The 19,587-nt window shown below is 44.0% G+C and overlaps 1 protein-coding gene across 2 annotated transcripts in view; it reads left to right on the top strand.

The window, feature by feature from the left end:
- STX1A (syntaxin 1A) overlaps positions 1-19,587 on the top strand; it is a 196,617-nt gene that overhangs the window by 102,933 nt on the left and 74,097 nt on the right. For both annotated transcript variants that reach the window (XM_044283912.1, XM_044283911.1), the window contains exons 2-3: positions 15,676-15,753; positions 15,999-16,098. In XM_044283912.1, the coding sequence (XP_044139847.1) occupies positions 15,676-15,753; positions 15,999-16,098 (178 nt within the window). The remainder of the gene's footprint in view (positions 1-15,675; positions 15,754-15,998; positions 16,099-19,587) is intronic.

Here is a 19,587-nt window from a genome sequence, read left to right as displayed (position 1 = left end):
CCCCCAAGGTCTGGAATCGGTCCTTCTCCACAATCTTCCTCAGGGTCCGGTCACCTCTTCTCGTTGTGCAGCGTTTTCTGCCACACTTTTTCCTTCCCACAGACTTCCCACTGAGGTGCCTTGATACAGCACTCTGGGAACAGCCTATTCGTTCAGAAATTTCTTTCTGTGTCTTACCCTCTTGCTTGAGGGTGTCAATGATGGCCTTCTGGACAGCAGTCAGGTCGGCAGTCTTACCCATGATTGCGGTTTTGAGTAATGAACCAGGCTGGGAGTTTTTAAAAGCCTCAGGAATCTTTTGCAGTTGTTTAGAGTTAATTAGTTGATTCAGATGATTAGGTTAATAGCTCGTTTACAGGACCTTTTCATGATATGCTAATTTTTTTAGATAGGAATTTGGGTTTTCATGAGCTGTATGCCAAAATCATCAATATTAAAACAATAAAGGCTTGAACTACTTCAGTTGTGTGTAATGAATCTAAAATATATGAAAGTCTAATGTTTATCAGTACATTACAGAAAATAATGAACTTGATCACAATATGCAGATTTTTTTAGAAGGACCTGTATGCCAGCCAATAGTTTTTTTTTTCTGTATGAAGAGGCTGTGGGGCTCTGTGAGGGCTTATACCTTTTCCTAGGCCAGGAATACCCAACCTGTTGCAAAACTAAAACTCCCAGCATGCCTAGACAGCTTACAGCTATCAGCCTACAGAAGGGCATGATGGAAGTTGTAGTTTTACAACAGCTGCAGGTTGACAGGTTGAGCATCCCTGTCCTAGGCCATGTAAACGTCACGTAGCGTGGGAGCAGCTCAGTCCCATCCAAGTGAATGAGGCTGAGCTTCAATACCAAGAACAACCCCTATCAAATGGACAGTGCTGTGCTTGGTATGTAGGAGGACACAGCAGTGCAGCGGATAGTGGGAATAGTACCTGTGCGGCTGCACAGCTTAGGGGGGCACTCCAGCACTCAGCGCTGCTGAATATATTCCGTAATGTGGGCGTTTGGGGCGATGGGGGGCCCCACAGAGATGTATGTCTGGCCTGGGGCTGCTGACCCAAAAGCCCCTATTATGATCCACCATTGGGTTACCATGGGCAGCTAAGCCAGTTTTTCTTAGCACCAGTCTTAATAAATCTCTCCCACAGTATTGGACCAAAAATAACTATTTATGGGGGCGGAGCCTGACCGCGCTGCTGGGTGGCTGCATGTGTTTGAGCTCCCTATGAGACCTGGCCTTCTAACCCACTTATCAGTACTCCTCCTGATCTAAAATGGGGAAAAGCGGTAGGGAGAAGCTCAGAGATCTTGTGGAAACCACTCCTGCCCGGACAAGGCGGCCAGATACGGAGACATTTCTTAAACAGATATGCAGACGCCAAGTGGTGGGCAACGATCTTGGCCCATCGCCTCCAAAAGGTGTTACCCCACATTATTGGTTGCGAACAGGTTGGCTTTGTTTCTGGAAGACAGGGCAAGGAAAACACCATACTCTTAATTTGCCTGATTTCATAGGCAAAGCGCTCCAATACTACTCTTGCGTTGCTCTGTACGGATGCGGAAAAAAACGTTTGACAGGGTTAGTTGGCATTACATGGCCGCAGCCCTCTCAAGCTTCGGTATACCACACCTATTTATCAGTGTATTACTCACTCTGTATACAGCCCCTTCTGCCAGGATCAAAATCAACGGCACACTATCGCCTTCATTTCAAATCCCGTCAGGGCTGCCCTTTATCCCCGGCGCTATTTGTAATTATCATGGAGATCTACAATGGCGGCTTAGGGTACTTTCACACATTTGCGGCAGAGTGATCTGGCAAGCAGTTCCTTCGCCAGAACTGCCTGCCGGATCCGACAATCTGCATGCAAACGGACCGCATTTGTAGACGGATCCGGATGCGGATCTGTCTCACAAATGCATTGCAAGAACGGATCCGTCTGTCTGTTTGTCATACGGACAAACTGATACGTTTTGTTTTTTTTCCAAATTTATTCGGCCTGCGCATTGCAGTATTTTGAATGCCGGATGCGACACTAATACATTCCTGTAAAAAAAAAATGCCGGATCTGGCATTCAGGCAAGTGTTCGTTTTTTTTACCCGGAGCTAAAACCGCAGCATGCTACGGTATTATCTCCGTCCTGAAAAGTCAAAAAGACTAAACTGAAGACATCCTGATGCACCCTGAACGGAATGCTCTCCATTCAGAATGCATGGGGATAAAACTGATCAGTTATTTTCCTGTATAGAGCCCCTAGGACGGAACTCTATGCCGGAAAAGAAAAACGGTAGTGTGAAAGTACCCATTTAAGGGATTACTATTGGCCCACATACACACCTGAAGGTGGCGTTTGCCGATGACCTGCTCATTTTGATTTCTAACCCTCAAGTATCCTTCCCTACGCTACTGTCCATCTTCAAAGACTTTGGTTTTATATCCAACTTCAAAATCAACTATAGCAAATCAGAAGCATTAAACATCTCTTGTCAACGATCTATTGTACAATATCTCAAAAGGTCAACCCCCTTTACATGGGCGTCAAAGCATACAATATCTGGGGATCCATATTTCAGCAAATCCAGACGAGCTATTGGCTCTCAATTACACCCCCCTCTTACAATCTGTATGTACGCAACTTAGATCTCTAAAAATCCCATTTATCTCCTGGATTGGAAAAAAGAACTTCCTTAAGACATACATAGTCATCAAGTTCCTTTACCTAATGCAATCAATTCCTATTTGGCGCCCACTTACCTATTTCACTGAAATCCGCAGGCTATTCTCCTTCTTCCACTGTGGTGGGAGATCTCCTAGAATTGCATATTCAATTCTTACTAGGGAGAAAAGATTTGGGGGCTTTGGGCTACCCAACCTGCACATATACTACAAGGCAGTGCTAGTGACTAGGGGCATATCACTACTCACAACCTACTCCCCCCACTTTTTCTCGGATCTTGAACGATATCTCCTGACCCTGGCAGAGAAACTATTCCTATGGGGGATACGACAGGTCTCACCTAGCTCTTTAACTAAACCCCTCCTGCTGAAAGGGACCCTGATTATATGGTCCACACCCTTTCAGACCCTGAAAAGCCTGTCATTTTGTCTCATTCCCATGGGTTTATTATGTGCATTAAGATACGAGAACTCGTACAAGTTACTGACTAGGTGGTACAAGACCCCAGAATTCCTTCATAGATTAAATGCTGATATACCCGATTCATGTTGGAGGTGTTGTGGTGGAATAGGGTCCCTATCTCATATCTGGTGGACTTGTCCACGCATCCAACCATTTTGGTCTGAAGTGGAGAAGGTAATATACAGCATTTGCCCTACAACCATCACCTTGGAACCCAAACTGGTATTACTTTAGTGTCCAAATGCCAACTTCACCCTTACCAACCATAACTTACCTACTATGCTCATCACGGCTTCCCGATTACTCATACTGTATCTACAGAAGAGCAGCTCCGCAACCACTTTGTCGGCCTGGGTAGACAAGGTAGACCAATTTTTCAGTTTCAAGGAACTAACACATTGGTAGACCCATACCCAATCAAAATTCCTGAAGATTTGGAACCCATGGAAGACATATAGAGGCTTTAGCCCTTCACTAACATATAATCACGGTCTTAAGTACCACTAATGCTTATCTGCCTGCCGACCTAGCCGACATTGTGAGAGACCTACAACCACATAGGCATTTGGGCCTCACGTCCTGGTTGGCATATGATCATGCCACACCAGACCTCACCCGCTGTATCAGCTGCTACATAGGTTCTCCTTCCTCAACTCATCATATATGTAGCAATAGACTCTATCCATATGTGATCAGCCCCCAGCAATATATAATCAGCCCCCAGCAATATGTAATCAGCCCCCAATCATATGTGATCATGCCCAAGCCATAATTCAGCAGCCCCAGCCTTATGTAATCATCCCCATTCATATAATCAGCCCCCAGTCATATAATCAGCCCCCAGCCATAATTCAGCAGCCCCCAGCCTCAATTCAGCAGCCCCCAGCCATAATTCAAAAGCCCCTAGCCATAATTCAAAAGCCCCAGCCTCATATCACAAAATAAATAAACGACTTATCTCTCCGGCTCCTGGACGCCGCTACTATTCACTGCCCGCGCTCTTCTTCCTCCTGCTGTCGGCTGTGCTGTGAACCAGCGCGCACATCGTGAGGTCACAGAGCGCCCTCACGCTGTGCGCAGCCGACAGCCGAGGACCAGGAAGCGGTGAGTACAGAGTCTTCACCACTTCCTGATCCTCCGGTACTAATGAGCGCTTCCATAATGGAAGCGCTCATTAGTATTCACCCCATAAGACGCAGGGATATTTTTCCCCCACTTTGGGGGGGGGGGAGAGTGTGTCTTATGGGGCAAAAAATATGGTATATATCATTTGGAAAAAGTTGTGTTTTAATTTCTCATCATCTAGAAAACCCTTGGATACCTAATTTTTCTGACAAATGTCTTGTAGCCTTAAATAGGTTATCGAGGAATTGATAATGATGACTTATCCTCAGGATAATTTATCATTATCACATTGAGTCCCGGAACATCGAGTCCCGGAACCCGCCAATCAGTTGTTTGGGAGCCACCATACTCCTTAGTGCTCTGGTGAACACAGCCGGCACCAGGCAGCTCTCCAAGCACAGAACTGCATATTGTACCCCGGCTGTGCTTGATATTGCAGCTCATCCCCATTGACTTCAATGGGGCTGAGCTGCAGCTAGGCCAAGTGACCAATGTATGGTGATGGTGAAGAGACTGCAGAACTTGCGGTCCCTTCTAACAGCTAATCGGTGTCAGACACCCACCAGAGGATAGGTCATTAAAGGGGTTGTCCGAGTTATGAAAAAAAAATATATAGCACTGAAAATCTGATATATAACTGAGCTAAGCAAGTTTTATGCAAAAATAAATAAATATATATATATATATATATATATATATATATATTTCCTTATTTCCCTGGTTCTTTTCTGGCCCTTTGTTTACATGCAATAAAAACAATCTCTCCCCCTCCCCCTGCTCTGCTAAGGGAGTGAATACAAGAGCTGCCCTGAGTGACATGTCTGCCTGCTGGGAGACTCTGCAGCATGTTGTATGTGTAGGACTACAAGTCCCAGCTGTATAATGACACTGCTAAGGGACAGTGCTGGGAGAAAACAGCAACTTGTAAGTGTAGAACAAAATGTCCCACCTGTATAATGACACTGCTAATACACACAGGATCTTCCCCCTACCTTCTTGTGCAATGCTCTCTCTAGTATGTCAGCTCCAGTGCCCAGCATTGTCTCCTCACTGCCTGCAGAGCTGTGCAGCTGAAGGGGTTAAGAATCCTAGCAGAGAGTAGACGAAGGGAGAGGGCATGGCCAGCACAGTGACGTCTCGTTTACAGGCTTGTAAACGACTTTTATCAGAGCAGGGAGAGAAGCTGATATCACAGGTCATGTGACCCTCAGTGAAATCGGAGAAACCAGGCACTGGAGATAAAGTGAGTGAATTGGAAAGCTGTTATATTTGCCCAGTTAGGAACATAGAAAGAATAAAAAAAATAACTTGGATAACCCCTTTAATATAAATTCCTGGATAACCCCTTTAAGGTTTGCTACAATGATCCTTACATCAAACCATTTTGTCCATGATATAATTTTTCTTCTTGAGCAGTTTCTACCATACATGATTATGGAGGAGACGGAAGAGATAGCTGCCAGACAACAGCAATGTCCTGTGCTAGCTAGCATTAACCTTAACACATTAGTCAGATTATTGGTCATTCCTTCCAACTCCATAGGGATCAATAGTCCAAGCATTGGGCTGTTTTGTTCTTTGACAATTAACCCCTTAGTGACCACTCGCATGTTTTTAAAAATTGCATTCCAAGAGCTATAACTTTTTTGTTTTTTTATCAATGTACTTGTATGAGGTCTTATTCTTTGCAGGACAAGTTATAGTTTTTAATGCACCATTTTAAGTACATCTAATGATTGATTAAAGCAAGATGTTTAGCTAAAACACCCATTGTTTACGTCCGAAAAATGCATATTAGTGGTCACTAAGGGGTTGGGCATCATTTTGACTGGCAGTGTTCCTATGCCTGGCTAAGTTGTTGATTAGGACTTTCATTAGGCATGTCAAAACATGTCACATGTATGTCAATGTCACTTGAGATCTTATACCATTACATGAAGATGCTTCTTAAGGGGACCGTTCCTGCAAATGCTCCTTGCCGACAATCTGCCCATCTGAATGTGCTGCCGATCACCTGTCCTCCTGAATTTAACTATATCTATGTTCTTAGGACAGTAATACTGAATACTGTGCAGCAAGTGGCAGTATTTTGTGTTACACTGTGGTATTTGGATCAGCTGGGGCAGTATATTTTCTGATCTATGGTATTGCTGGTCTTGCCTAATTATGTTGCCCCACCTTCTGTCAGTTTGGACCTACCTACAACAATTTTATGTTTTTTCCAGGGCCACTTTTAATTCCCAATCCACCCCTGGCCAGGAAGGAACGCTTCCTTCCCTACAATTGGCTGTAACATTGTGTGGTTAATGGATATTGCACTGGTAGCACTAAGTGGTCATTCCTTTAGGAGTAGGTTGAATTATAAGTACATGACATGGACAATTAGAAAATAATTTAAGAGATCAACTACATTGACAAGGGACCTAGGCAGGCGAATATGTGGTCAAAAAGCACAGATTATAGTAATAAAACATCATTTTCAAGGCATCATCTTGTGAAGTTTCAGATTTGATACAGAAGAGGCATTTTTCTATTCTAGGAAGCCAAATAGCTTGAATTGTAAGCTGCTAATCATCTGACATATATCAACAAGGAGCAGTGACGTCATCTCTAGTAGCTTTCTATTGGCCGTCCTGTATGTTGGGAACTGTTAGTCCCAATGGGCCAATAAACAATGCAGCTCCTATTGTAAAAGATCTCTCACGTAAGCCTATAAATACATTATGTGGTATCTTAGGTAATGTATCTACGTATATTGTAATTTTCCTTACTACAGCATTGGCCTTTTGGGATTCTAGTGTGGTTTCCCATTCAGTCAGTCTCAGGCAGTTATAAACTCATGTACATAGTGTGGTAATTCGGAATATAACTTGTATATGTACAAATGTATTTATAAAAAATAAAAGTTGAACATCACTCTACAAAAATGTGAACAATAAATTTCTTTTATTTACCTAAAATAGTTGCGCGTTCAAAGTGTCAATGATCATTTGGGTCCGTTATTTGTAGACATTTGACAATTGTGAACTGTTACACCTTCCTGCGGGGTTGTTTTGGGCAGAAACAGGAACACCGACACCTTTGTAGCTTGTGCGTCAGACTGTTGCTAGTTTATTTTGCAAGTTGCTCAAAATAACAAACAAAACCAAAACAACAATAGCCGTCTGGCTCCTGCCTGTCTCACTCGGCAGCCCTAGCTAAACTCATAACACAAAACACAAAGAGCATTTTCAAGGGGAAAACAGAGCAACTTACAGTTCAGTAGTTAAGTAGAGAAGCCGACCGCTCTCAGAGCTCCTAGGCTTGCAGCTTCTCAAACAGACTGCCCAGTCTCCCAGAGAGAGAGCTCCTGGGTCAGGGCTGCTTAGTACATCTGTGTGAGCAGTCCCCCAGGCAGGTAAAACCCGGACTGGCTCTGGGTGGTCAGGGAACCCACCTAACTCTTCCCTGACCGGCTCCAAGACCCTAAACTGGCTTTCTTTTTCCCAGGAAGCTTCTGGATACAAAGAAAACCAAACCTTCCTGGAGCCTTTTAACACATGAAGTGCCGGAAACTTGGTGCAATGTACACACCATCCAGCACTTTCTCTGCAAAACATTGTGACACCCTGTCACACAATGTTGGGACGTTGCTTGAAGCATATCCCTAGTTTTTTCTAAACCCCCATTACTTTCTTTTTAAAGACCTAGAAACATCAAAAACAGGTTGGTCTTGGCTCTGGTAAAACTATTGGCCAAAGTTACTTAGTACCACAAAAATTGGGGTGTTTTCCATGCCTTGGTGTGTTAACTGTCTCCTCATGCTTAGCAGGGGTAGCTTTTGTAACATCTACATGATTAAACATTTTTTGACTTGCAATTCTGATTTTGTCATCTTTTTCGTCCTTGTAATTTGATGTATGTTGGTGAAACCACATTTGGATTTCAAAACATGCATTAACTAACGTCGATATACTATGCAACGGAAGAGATGTGACTTACTGAAATCCAAACATTTTATGGAATTAAAACATACTAAAAAAAACTATTATGGGTTTGTATTATTGACTATGTTCCACCTCTAGGCCGGGGTGGAGACAGAGAAAAACGAATTAGAATGGATCTATAGGTTTAATATTCTTAAACCCAATGGCCTTAATGTTGGCATCCATCGGTGTTATGTTTAGGTGATCATTACTATTGAGCATCAACACTTCAAAACGTGCAACCATTTTGGGTAAATAAAATAACTGCTTGCTTTCCTGTTTATTGCCTTGTGCTGTTGTATTTTTGTAGATAAGATATATATATATATATATATATATATATATGTATATATATATTTTGTCGGGTTTTGCTCTGGTAGACAGGATTAGCAGACGCAGTATAGAGGCAACAGCAAGTTCTTTGGATCAAACAAACAGTTCAGTGTTTTATTCACACTTTAGGCAAGTGACAAAACAAGCAGTCATAATCAAACAAAAAGTCACCTTGCGGTGTTGGTGGTAATTCACACCATGTGGCAATTCTGCCTCAAAGAGTCCTTGCTCATAGCAGCACCAACATGTTTTCACACTAAACAGGTAGCAAGCCTTGATCCAGACACAAGGCTCCCAGATCCCAACATAGAGACCTGGCTTCTGAGCCCAGCTGCCTATTTAAGGACAGCCAGTTGCTGCCAAAACCCGGACCGGCACAAAAAATCCGGCCCGGTATTGGACCTCACCTGGCCTGTTTTCCCAGACAAAACCTCTCACTGTGTCACTATATATATATATATATATATATCATATGCATCCATACATATGTACAGTATGCCACATTGCCAGATCAGCACAAGGGCAGACTTAGCCCACTGACTGGAGAGTCTGAAAGTCTCCCTACTTAATGATTACAACTGGAACTTTCAGTTTATAAGATCAGCATAGACCTTTAATGATTATAAATTCCAGTTTAACCTATATTGTATACTGTACCAACCAAATATTACATTTTTTGCATTAGTTACCATGTCTATTGAAAATGGGTCACCTGGAGTGCTATTGTACTCATAGTCTTAGGCTACTTTCACACTAGCGGCAGGACGGATCCGACAGGCTGTTCACCCTGTCGGATCCGTCCTGCCGCTATTTTGCAGTGCCGCCGGACCGCCGCTCCGTCCCCATTGACTATAATGGGGATGGGGCGGAGCTCCGGCACAGCACGGCAGTGCATGGCAAAAGGCCGCCGGACTAAAAGTACTGCATGTCCGACTTTTTAGTCCGGCGGCCTCTCACTGCGAACTGCTGTGCTGCACCGGAGCTCCGCCCCGTCCCCATTATAGTCAATGGGGACGGAGCGGCAGTCCGGCGGCACAGCGAAATAGCGGCAGGACGGATCCGACAGGGTGAACAGCCTGTCGGATCCGTCCTGCCGCTAGTGTGAAAGTAGCTTTAAAGGTCAGAGACTGGGAAGTGGGAACCATAGGTCAGGGGTCCAGGGCCAGGCATGGTGTAAAAGGTAAAAAATAATTGCCTGTTAAGACCATTCCAAGTCTAGCTCTGAGCCTCTCCGCTTCCATTATCTGTTAGACTGGAAGTGTGATATGCCATCTACTTGCACATCACTACTACTGGTAAATTAATTACCTCAGCAGTGACTTCTGCATTTACATACACCGATCTCCTCCTCAGTATAGGGAGGAGCAAATGCCATCTCTCATCCCCATACAGAATCATTGTTTGTGGGCAGCAGAATCCTGTTTAGATATCATGATCTGCTACCGGCAAAAGATGGTTTAGGTCAGGGATGCCCAACCTGCAGCTCTCCAACTGTTGGAAAAACTACGACTCATAGTATGCCTGGACAGCCTGCAACTATTACAGCATGCTAGGAGTTGTAGTTTTGCAACAGCTGGAGGGCTGCAGGTTGAGCATCCCTGATTTAGGTGACCACATAAACAATTCTATTACCCAGAGAACGAGCATTACACAGGGAGATTATCACTAACAAGCCCTTGTATGAATGCTCTTTAGCGATAATCTTCCCAAATATCTATTTTTTAAGCTGTTAATATTTCTTGCTGTGACCAGGTAGACTTGAGGTGGACTATTCCACAGACTCACAGTTCTTATGGTGAAGAAGTCTTGTTGCCTTCACCATAAGACAGAACTTTTTCTTCTCCAGATGGAGACAGTACCCCATTGTCATTTGAGAGATTTTATATAGAAACAACTTTCTCGATACAAAATTTCTTGAATTGTCACTAATATTATTCTGCTTCGGCCATTTTCTTTAGCAATTTGTTAGACTCAGTCTTTTGTCATGCTCATCATCTGGGGCACGCCAGACCCACAAGGATCCAGCATACTCATCCTCTTCACCCGCAAACATATATTACACTAACAGTTATGTCACTAACACATAGACCTTATCTTCTGACATATATTTCTCAAAAAGTTTAAAACCCTGAAGATTAAAAGCCCAATCATGTGAACAGTTGAATATGGGTATATTCCATATGTTTTTTATACATCAGCCTGAATTGTCGCATGGTAATAGTTGGTTCATTCATCCTGATGAGTTGTATGCTAACCGTTCATACTCTAACTAGATAACATTAGTAGTCCCTAAGGTAGGAAGTCTCTACTTTAAAAGGCAACTTCCCATGTGTGGAGAAGTCTTTTGATTGTTAATACCACATAAAATTCAAAGAAACCAGCCACCATACTTTGTTCTTCAGTTGTGGCTACAGGTTTTTTTATATTTCACCACATTACATTGGATGTTAACCACTAGGCGATGTTGGTTGGCCTACAGTGAGTTCCAGAACTTATTTCAAACCAGTTCTGGTAAATTTCAGTACATTTCTATTTCCGGTAAAGTTTTTATGCTTTACAGTTTTATTATTTTAAATGACCAGATGGGAGAAGTGTTGACCAAGCATAGAGTGACCTTACATTGTACTTCAATATGCTAAGCCTTCTGTATTAAAGTGAAATAATCTACAAGGGTCTCTTTTGCTTCAAACATTGCAGTGATGCCCACTCAGGCTTGGGGCCCATTGGAGCATCCTATTTTAATTTGAGTGGCCGGGCCAAGCCTGGAGCTTTAGACTAAACTGATGAACCCAACAACATGGCTTATTAGGAAAAGAACAAATTGCTGGAAATGTCTGTATTGTAAGTTAATTCAATGTCAAGGTCACCATAAAAGACATACGTGCGTCATAAAATATTAAAATTCTCAGCACACAGATATGAAGCTTATTAGTCAAGCAGATCTATATTTTTTTTAAAGATAGCATTTCAATTAGACATGGTTCTGGTTACATATTTCACCAGGTATTTTAACTGACTACGAGGATAAAAATATTTGAAAGGGTTTTTGATGGTTTTTGAGTAGTTTTCCTTAGGATGTACGGTATCTGACGCCTACACACATCACAGGAAGTCGTTAAATGTGCCAAAAGAATAATCATCCCATTAGTTCACTGTGAATAAGCAACATAACACAGATTGAACTTGATTGACCTCCAGTTGAATTTGACAGGACTTACGGTAAGGTGAACTTGATAGACCTCAGGTTGAAGTGGTAAGTGCTGTTGTCTTCCAGCTCTGGGTCCTGGTTTGAATGTGACCTAGGACACAGGGGCGTAGCTAGAAATGACTGGGCCCCATAGCAACATTTTTTTATGGGCCCCCCTCCCAGATCTCCCACCCCCACATACCTCTCAGACCCCCACCCCTTCCAGAGCTCCCACCCCAACATCCCCACACCCCTCCTAGACCTCCCACCCCCACCCTAAATCTCCCACCGCCAGTCCCCAGATATAATGGTCCAGACATCAAGTGTCCTGCTCCCCCTCCTGCCTATATAATGGTCCAGACCGCCAGGTTCATGCTTCCCCCTACTCCCCATATATAATGTTCCAGACCTCCAGGATCCTGCTTCCCCCTACTCCCCATATATAATGGTCCAGACCTCCAGGATCCTGGTTCCGCCTATTCCCAATATATAATGGTCCAGACCGCCAAGGTCCTGCTCCTCCCTATATAATGGTCCAGATCTCCAGGGTCCTGCTCCCCCTAAATAGAATGGTCCAGACCTCCAGTGTCCTGTTCCCCCATATATAATGGTCCAGACCTCCAGGATCCTGCTCCCCCCTTCTCCTTAAATATAATGGTCCAGACCTCCAGGGTCCTGCTCCCCCCTTCTTAAATATAATGGTCCAGACCTCCAGGGTCCTGATCCCCCCTTCTCCTTAAATATAATGGTCCAGACCTCTAGGGTCCTGCTCCCTCCTCCTCCGTATATAATGGTCCAGACCTCCAGGGTCCTGCTCCCCCTAAATAGAATGGTCCAGACCTCCAGTGTCCTGTTCCCACCTATATAATGGTCCAGACCTCCAGGATCCTGCTCCCCCCTTCTCCTTAAATATAATGGTCCAGACCTCCAGGGTCCTGCTCCCCCCTTCTTAAATATAATGGTCCAGACCTCCAGGGTCCTGCTCCCCCCTCCTCCATATATAATGGTCCAGACCTCCAGGGTCCTGCTCCCCCTAAATAGAATGGTCCAGACCTCCAGTGTCCTGTTCCTCCCTATTTAAGGAGAAGGGGGGAGCAGGATCCTGGAGGTCTGGACCATTATATAGGGGGGAACAGGACACTGGAGGTCTGGACCATTCTATTTAGGGGGAGCAGGACCCTGGAGGTCTGGACCATTATATTTAAGGAGAAGGGGGGAGCAGGATCCTGGAGATCTCTCCAGGATCCTGCTCCCCCCTTCTCCTTAAATATAATGGTCCAGACCTCCAGGGTCCTGCTCCCCCCTTCTTAAATATAATAGTCCAGACCTCCAGGGACCTGATCCCCCCTTCTCCTTAAATATAATGGTCCAGACCTCCAGGGTCCTGCTCCGCCTCCTCCCCAGATATAATGGTCCAGACCAGACCTCCAGGGTCCTGCTCTCCCCTTCTCCTTAAATGTACTGGTCCAGACCTCCAGGGTCCTGCTCCCCCTTCTCCTTAAATGTACTGGTCCAGACCTCCTTGGGTGCTGCTCCCCCCTCCTCCCCAGATATAATGGTCCAGGACTCCAGAGTAAGTTTTACCAGTCCCAGAGTCAGCCAGCCCTCACCTCACAGCCACTTGAACGTCTGCGCGCCTACACTCCAGCAGCGCTGCCAGGCCCAGCAGCAGGCAGCTTCGCTGTACGCTCCGCTGTACGCTCCGCATCCTCCACTTTCGGCCAGTTTGACTGCCGCCCAAACTGGGAGTGGGACCGCTCCATCTCCTCATTGCAGGTATGCCTCTCTGCCTCCAGCCGCGCCCTATCTCACCGCCCACAGCCTGCAGGCCCTGCAGATAGTGCTTTCTCTGTCTGTCCTGGATGGGCCTGCGACCCTTGTACTCCACATGAATTAAAAAATATATATAATCCTCAGCCGGCAGCCCGGGCCCCCAGTGGCGTAGGGCCTCATAGCCATTGCTATGACTGCTATGGTGATCCCTACGCCCATGCTAGGACAGCATCTGCATGGTGTTTGTATGTTTTTTTTTCCTGTGGGTCAGGCCTCATGCACACGACAGTTGTTTTTCTCGGTCCGCAAAACGGGGTTCCGTTGTTCCGTGATCCGTTTTTGTTTCCGTGTCTTCCTTTATTTTTGGAGGATCATCAGACATGAAGGAAAGTTAAAAAAAATGTAAGTCAAGTTTGCCACACAAATGATAGGAAAAAACGGACGCAGACGCGCGGACGCGGATGACAATCTTCTGTGCCTCCGTGTTTTTTAACGGACCCATTGACTTGAACGGGTCCGCGAACTGTTGTCAATGAAAAAATAGGACAGGTCATATTTTTTTCACGGACTGGAAACACGGATCACGGACGCGGATGACAAACGGTGCATTAGCCGAGTTTTCCACTGACCCATTGAAAGTCAATGGGTCCGCAGAAAATCACGGAAAACGGAACAACGGACACGGAACTCAACTACGGTCGTGTGCATGAGGCCTTACTCTGGTTTTCTCCCACAAGCCAAAAGCCTAATATATTTATGTCTGAGATAAGAAATATTAGATGATAAGCCCCATTGGTGACAGAGGCAGGTGTGAGCGATGACAATTTCTGTACAGCACTGGAAAATATGTTGGCACTATATAAATGGACTTCAGATTTAACTTCATTGTCCACCATATTAATTTGATGGACTTTCATCTGTAAATTTCATTATGGCATGACAGACATATTAAAAATCATCCATGTTGTGGCTGGAACACAGGGATGATTTTTAATATGCAGTGAGGTCCATGTGTCCGTAAAGGACACGGACCTGGCGACCATTGCAGACAGTTGTTCTGTGTGATACGGATCAAAATAGCGCTTTGTTCTTCTGCACAGACCCTTGATGTGAATGGCACCATTGACTTATGTAGGTTTGTGAGCTGCCAATGACTAGTCCTCGCTGCCGCTAGTTGGGTACATGCTACTGTGAGAACTGAAGTCCAGACAGCATGCTGGAGATAGGGCTAGCTTGGTGTCGTGACCCACATCTGACTTCCTAAGGCTCGGCTCCATATACTTATTTTTAGGCTACTTTCACACTGCCGTTTTGGCTTTCCGTTAGTGAGATCCGTTCAGGGCTCTCACAAGCGGTCCAAAACGGATCAGTTTGGCCTCAAGTATCCGCTCAGAATCCATTCCGCTTTGGAGGCGGACACCAAAACGTAGCTTGCAGCGTTTTACTGTCCGTCTGACGAAACTGAGCCAAACTGACTTACATTGTGTGTCAGAACAGATCCATTTTCTATGACACAATAGAAAACGGATCCGTCCTCCATTGACTTTCAATGGTGTTCAAGACGGATCCGCCTTGGCTATGTTAAAGATAATACAAACGGGTCCGTTCTGAACGGATGCAGACGTTTGTATTATCTGAACGTATCCGTCTGTGCAGATCTATGACGTATCCGCACCAAACACAAGTGTGAAAGTAGCCTTCGACAGTTGGAGGAAAACAGAACATGGCAGCTATTGATGGCCACTACCGAGGGACACCTTCTGGGGAGGTATTTTGTGCTGCACTGTGGTATTTGGTTCTGTGGGAGGGTATTCTGTGCTGCACTTTGGTATTACTGACCCCGCCAACTTATTTGCCCCATCTACTTGTGTTACCCCACTTTCTGTCAATTTGGACCCACCTACAACGGTGGGGCCCCTTTTAGGTTAATTTCTAGGGCGACTTTAAGTTCCCAGTCCGCCCCTGACAGTTCTGATGTGTTATGTATGTTACCAGTATCTATTACCTACCTACTAATTATTCCTGGTTCATGTCCTAATGGCTGGCTACGTGACTACTGCCTTTCCTGATGGTTTTACATGGCATGTGCATTCTTAATTTAATGGTGTAAGTTATAGAGAAGTAAAGAGAAAACTGCTTGTCTTTTAGGCTAAAGACAGTGATGAAGATGATGAAGTGGCTGTCAGCTTGGATCGAGACCGCTTCATGGATGAATTCTTCGAACAGGTACGATGTTGTGTGTGTATCCCTTCTTTCCTTTAGAAAAGCATTATCTTAAATGCAGTATAGGTTTCAGGTAAAGAATTGATAACATTCACAAATTTCTTGAAGGATCTATTATGCTTTCCACTTTCTGTCCAGGCTATGCCGATGAACTGTAAGCAGAAGCTTAACCTTCCACATCCTGCAATGTCTGCATTTACATTTCTGTTAGTATATTTTGAGAGGATGATCCATCTGTAAATTTTTAGGTGGAGGAGATCAGAGGTTTCATTGACAAGATAGCCGAGAATGTGGAGGAAGTAAAAAGAAAGCACAGCGCTATCCTTGCTTCTCCTAACCCAGATGAGAGTAAGTACTATTGTTACATATTTGCATTTACTGTATTTGTAGAAGACTATTCCTTTTTGAAGGCGCCTCTGGTTCGACTGATAAGAGATTTTATTCCTTCTGAAGGAGAGGTAATTTGCATACTTTTTGCCCATTGAGCATTGCCTTTATAAAAAATTTCACACACTGGATTTCTTTTAAAAAAACAACTGTAAACCCCCACTCCCTGGTCTTGCAGTAATATACATATATATATATATTTAAAAATATATTTGTAAAAACTAATGGGGTCATTTATTAAGACTGGCGTTTTAGACGCCAGACTTAATACCCCTTGCGCTCGTGTATGATGCGCCCCAGCCTCTACATAACTTAGGTGCAACCAGCGCCGGCCTAAAACAAGTGTAGAAAATGATAAATGACACGAGCCAGCCGGCACACCCCCTTCCTCCCCGCTCACGCCACACCTCCTTTTTTAGACCTGGCGTGAGCGGAGAAAAGTCTCAGATTAGTTTGCAAATCCGCTTTTTAAGGTAAGCCGGCCAGACATACCTCACAGATCAGTGTTTCTCAATATGAACCTGTCAGTTGATTTCTGTGACCTTATATGAGAGCAGAAAATGATAGAGCGAGTGAAGCAGAGCTCTGCAGAGTAATCTTGACAGGACTCCTAGGAGAGACATTGACAGACCAGCAGAACTCTTACTTTCTTTCCTAGGAGTCCTAGGAATCTATACTGCTTTTTACTCAGAAATCCTTCTCCGATTCATACAAACCTATAAAATATATACTGTATATAGTATATTGGCTGTATATATGTGTATATGCATGCAGGACTTTTTTCTCCCCTTAAAAAAACGTTCTCCTGAACAGAAACCTAATGGATCCCATTATAGTCAGAGGGATCTGTTAGTCTCTGTTCTTGTCAGTTATGTGCCGAATTCGGCACTGACATTACTTTAGTTCTTCTGCTCCTATAACAGAGTAGAAGAACGGAAATAATAGTGCTACTGTGAAAGCAGCCTAAGTTCAAACATGACTAGTAGTTCACGTGAATGACCTAAAGGGACCATTTCCAGTTGAGGATAGTTGCTGTCATTGGCATCAACTTAACATGCTGAAGATGCTTATGGTGCTGTTTGTAAATTTTTCAGCCCATGGCATATTATCACTTGACTCTGTAAAGTCAGGCGACTATCAATGATATAAAGGGATTGTATCAAAAATCTTGAAGTATAATGAATAAATAGATTTACTGGAGGTAAAGCCATTGTGCGGCGATTCCCATTATGATACAGATTACTTCAGGCCATCGGAAGTCAGTACAGTCAACACAGGTAGTGAAGAAGTAATTACCCACTTCTACACAATTGACAAGAAAATAACTTATCACTAAGTGAAGGAATGAGAACTTTCTGGAGCTTTTGTTTAGTTAAGTTACCATTTTAAGCGCCAGTGGAAAGTATTTCAGTAAGACTTGTAAGCTGACATTTTCTGTGTGGGCAACCGTGTATAATTTGTTTGTCTCACTAGAACACAAAAGGAGCAGGTTTGTTAGTTTGATTAGTTTTCTTGCACAGCAAAAACCCAATTTGAGGGATAAAGTGGTGTTTACTTACTGCCATTGATCAACTGAAAAGGTATATACGCTTACATCCTTCTATTAATTTTTTACTTTGCCACAGACCAAAGTTCTTGGCTTCTATTTTCTTTTTTTACCCATCTACTTCATCGGAATGTCAAACGGGTGTCTTCAAATTTTCTTTGCCTCGCTGGCACTTGGGCAAAGACTGTTGAATGGTAGCTTGCATTATTGGGAATTCTTGGACTAGTCTGTAAAAAATAAAAAATAAATAAAAAGCAAAAAGGTGTATATAGAAAATAACTAGCAGAACAAATGGAAGAGGTTGAATGAATTATTACTGCTGGGGGCCACTATGAGTAACAATTCTGAGGTGAATATACAGATAGACAGATAGATAGATAGATAGATAGATAGATAGATAGATAGATAGATAGATAGATAGATCTCATATTCTCCTAAACTTACATTATCAACAGCTAATTGTATAGCAGTGGATAATTGATCGATTAAGCAAATGCAAATGGTGCCTCTAGATGCCAGCCCGTCTGAAAACTAGGTGAGACACTCCACATTCTCAGAGGAAGCCCCCATTTAGCACTGCCCTGCTAATTGCAAACCATTTGGGCATCCTAATGTAGACCTGGGAGGGGGATACTTAAAATGCACAGCCACCTTAGACATGTTGGCCGGAGGTTTAAATGTGCCTTAATTTTGACCAGGTGCACCTGGGCAGCCTGCATCACATGACCCAGTTATAGGTGGGACCACAGCCTCCTTCCTCCTCCCATTGTATGTGTGATTTCACGCTGGAGGTAACTGGGAGCTGCTGGCTGTGTCGGACTTCATGCATCTATCATAAATTGTCCATACGGCATAGGTAGGTTAGCGTTAGGTCCCGTGACACATTGAGATACCTTGATTTGGTGCGTGGGCTCCGGTATGTTCTTGATATAAGAATATATTGGCGAAAGTCTGATTTTAATATCAGTGTGAGGATTTAGCCATATATTGTCAATTGCACCTACCATTGTAGTGCACCATTTTCAGCGATTTTCTGTTTCTTATAAGCCCCATCTGCACATTTTTCTTACATGTGGTCCGTTGTATGCATTTTCTGCTGGGGATTGCTGTTGGCAACGGATCACATGGGCAGGATTTGCTCCCCCAGTTAGTAATGTGCTACATCATATGGGGTTTTGAGCATTTTCTGCTTTTAAGACCTGTGTAGGATGTTTTTGTGGTACATGTGGTCCGCTGCCAGCATCCTCCATTGCATGCATTTTTGCTGGGGATAGCTGTTAGCAACGAATCACATGGGCAGAATTTACTCCTCCGGGTAAAAATGTACTACAGCATTAGGGGTTTTGAATGTAGCCTAATTATCCATCGTGGCTTCCCTGGCTATCGAGGCGAAAGGCTCTTGTTTGCGACCTAAGAACACACAGTTGTCCACAACAGTCATCATGATTCCCACAGGCTAGCATCTCCTGTTCTTCCCTAGGCTGTTTGAGTAGGTCACAAAGGGCATCTGTCAGAGGATTTGTACCTATAAAACTGGCTGACCTGTTGCATGTGTGCTTGGCAGCTGAAGACATCTGTGTTGGTCCTGTGTTCATATGTGCCTGCATTGCTGAGAAATATGAAGTTTTGGAATATGCAAATAAGGCTGTAGGATAAATGAGGGTGTTGCCGATTTTTGCCAACACAAGTGAAGCTACATTTTGGCTCCACTCCCCCCTCCCCTAGAACTCGGTGGGGGTGATGTAAAAAGGAGGGGGTGATGTAACATGGAGAGGGTCATGTGACATGGGGTGGGATGAGAAATGGGACATGGAGTGGGGAGAAATGTGACATGGAGGGGGGAGAAATGTGACATGGAGGGGGGAGAAATGTGACATGGAGGGGGGAGAAATGTGACATGGAGG

Source organism: Bufo gargarizans, chromosome 3 (assembly GCF_014858855.1).
Source record: "Bufo gargarizans isolate SCDJY-AF-19 chromosome 3, ASM1485885v1, whole genome shotgun sequence".
Classification (NCBI taxonomy): Eukaryota; Metazoa; Chordata; class Amphibia; order Anura; family Bufonidae; genus Bufo; species Bufo gargarizans.
This window is presented reverse-complemented; position numbering and strand designations above follow the sequence as displayed.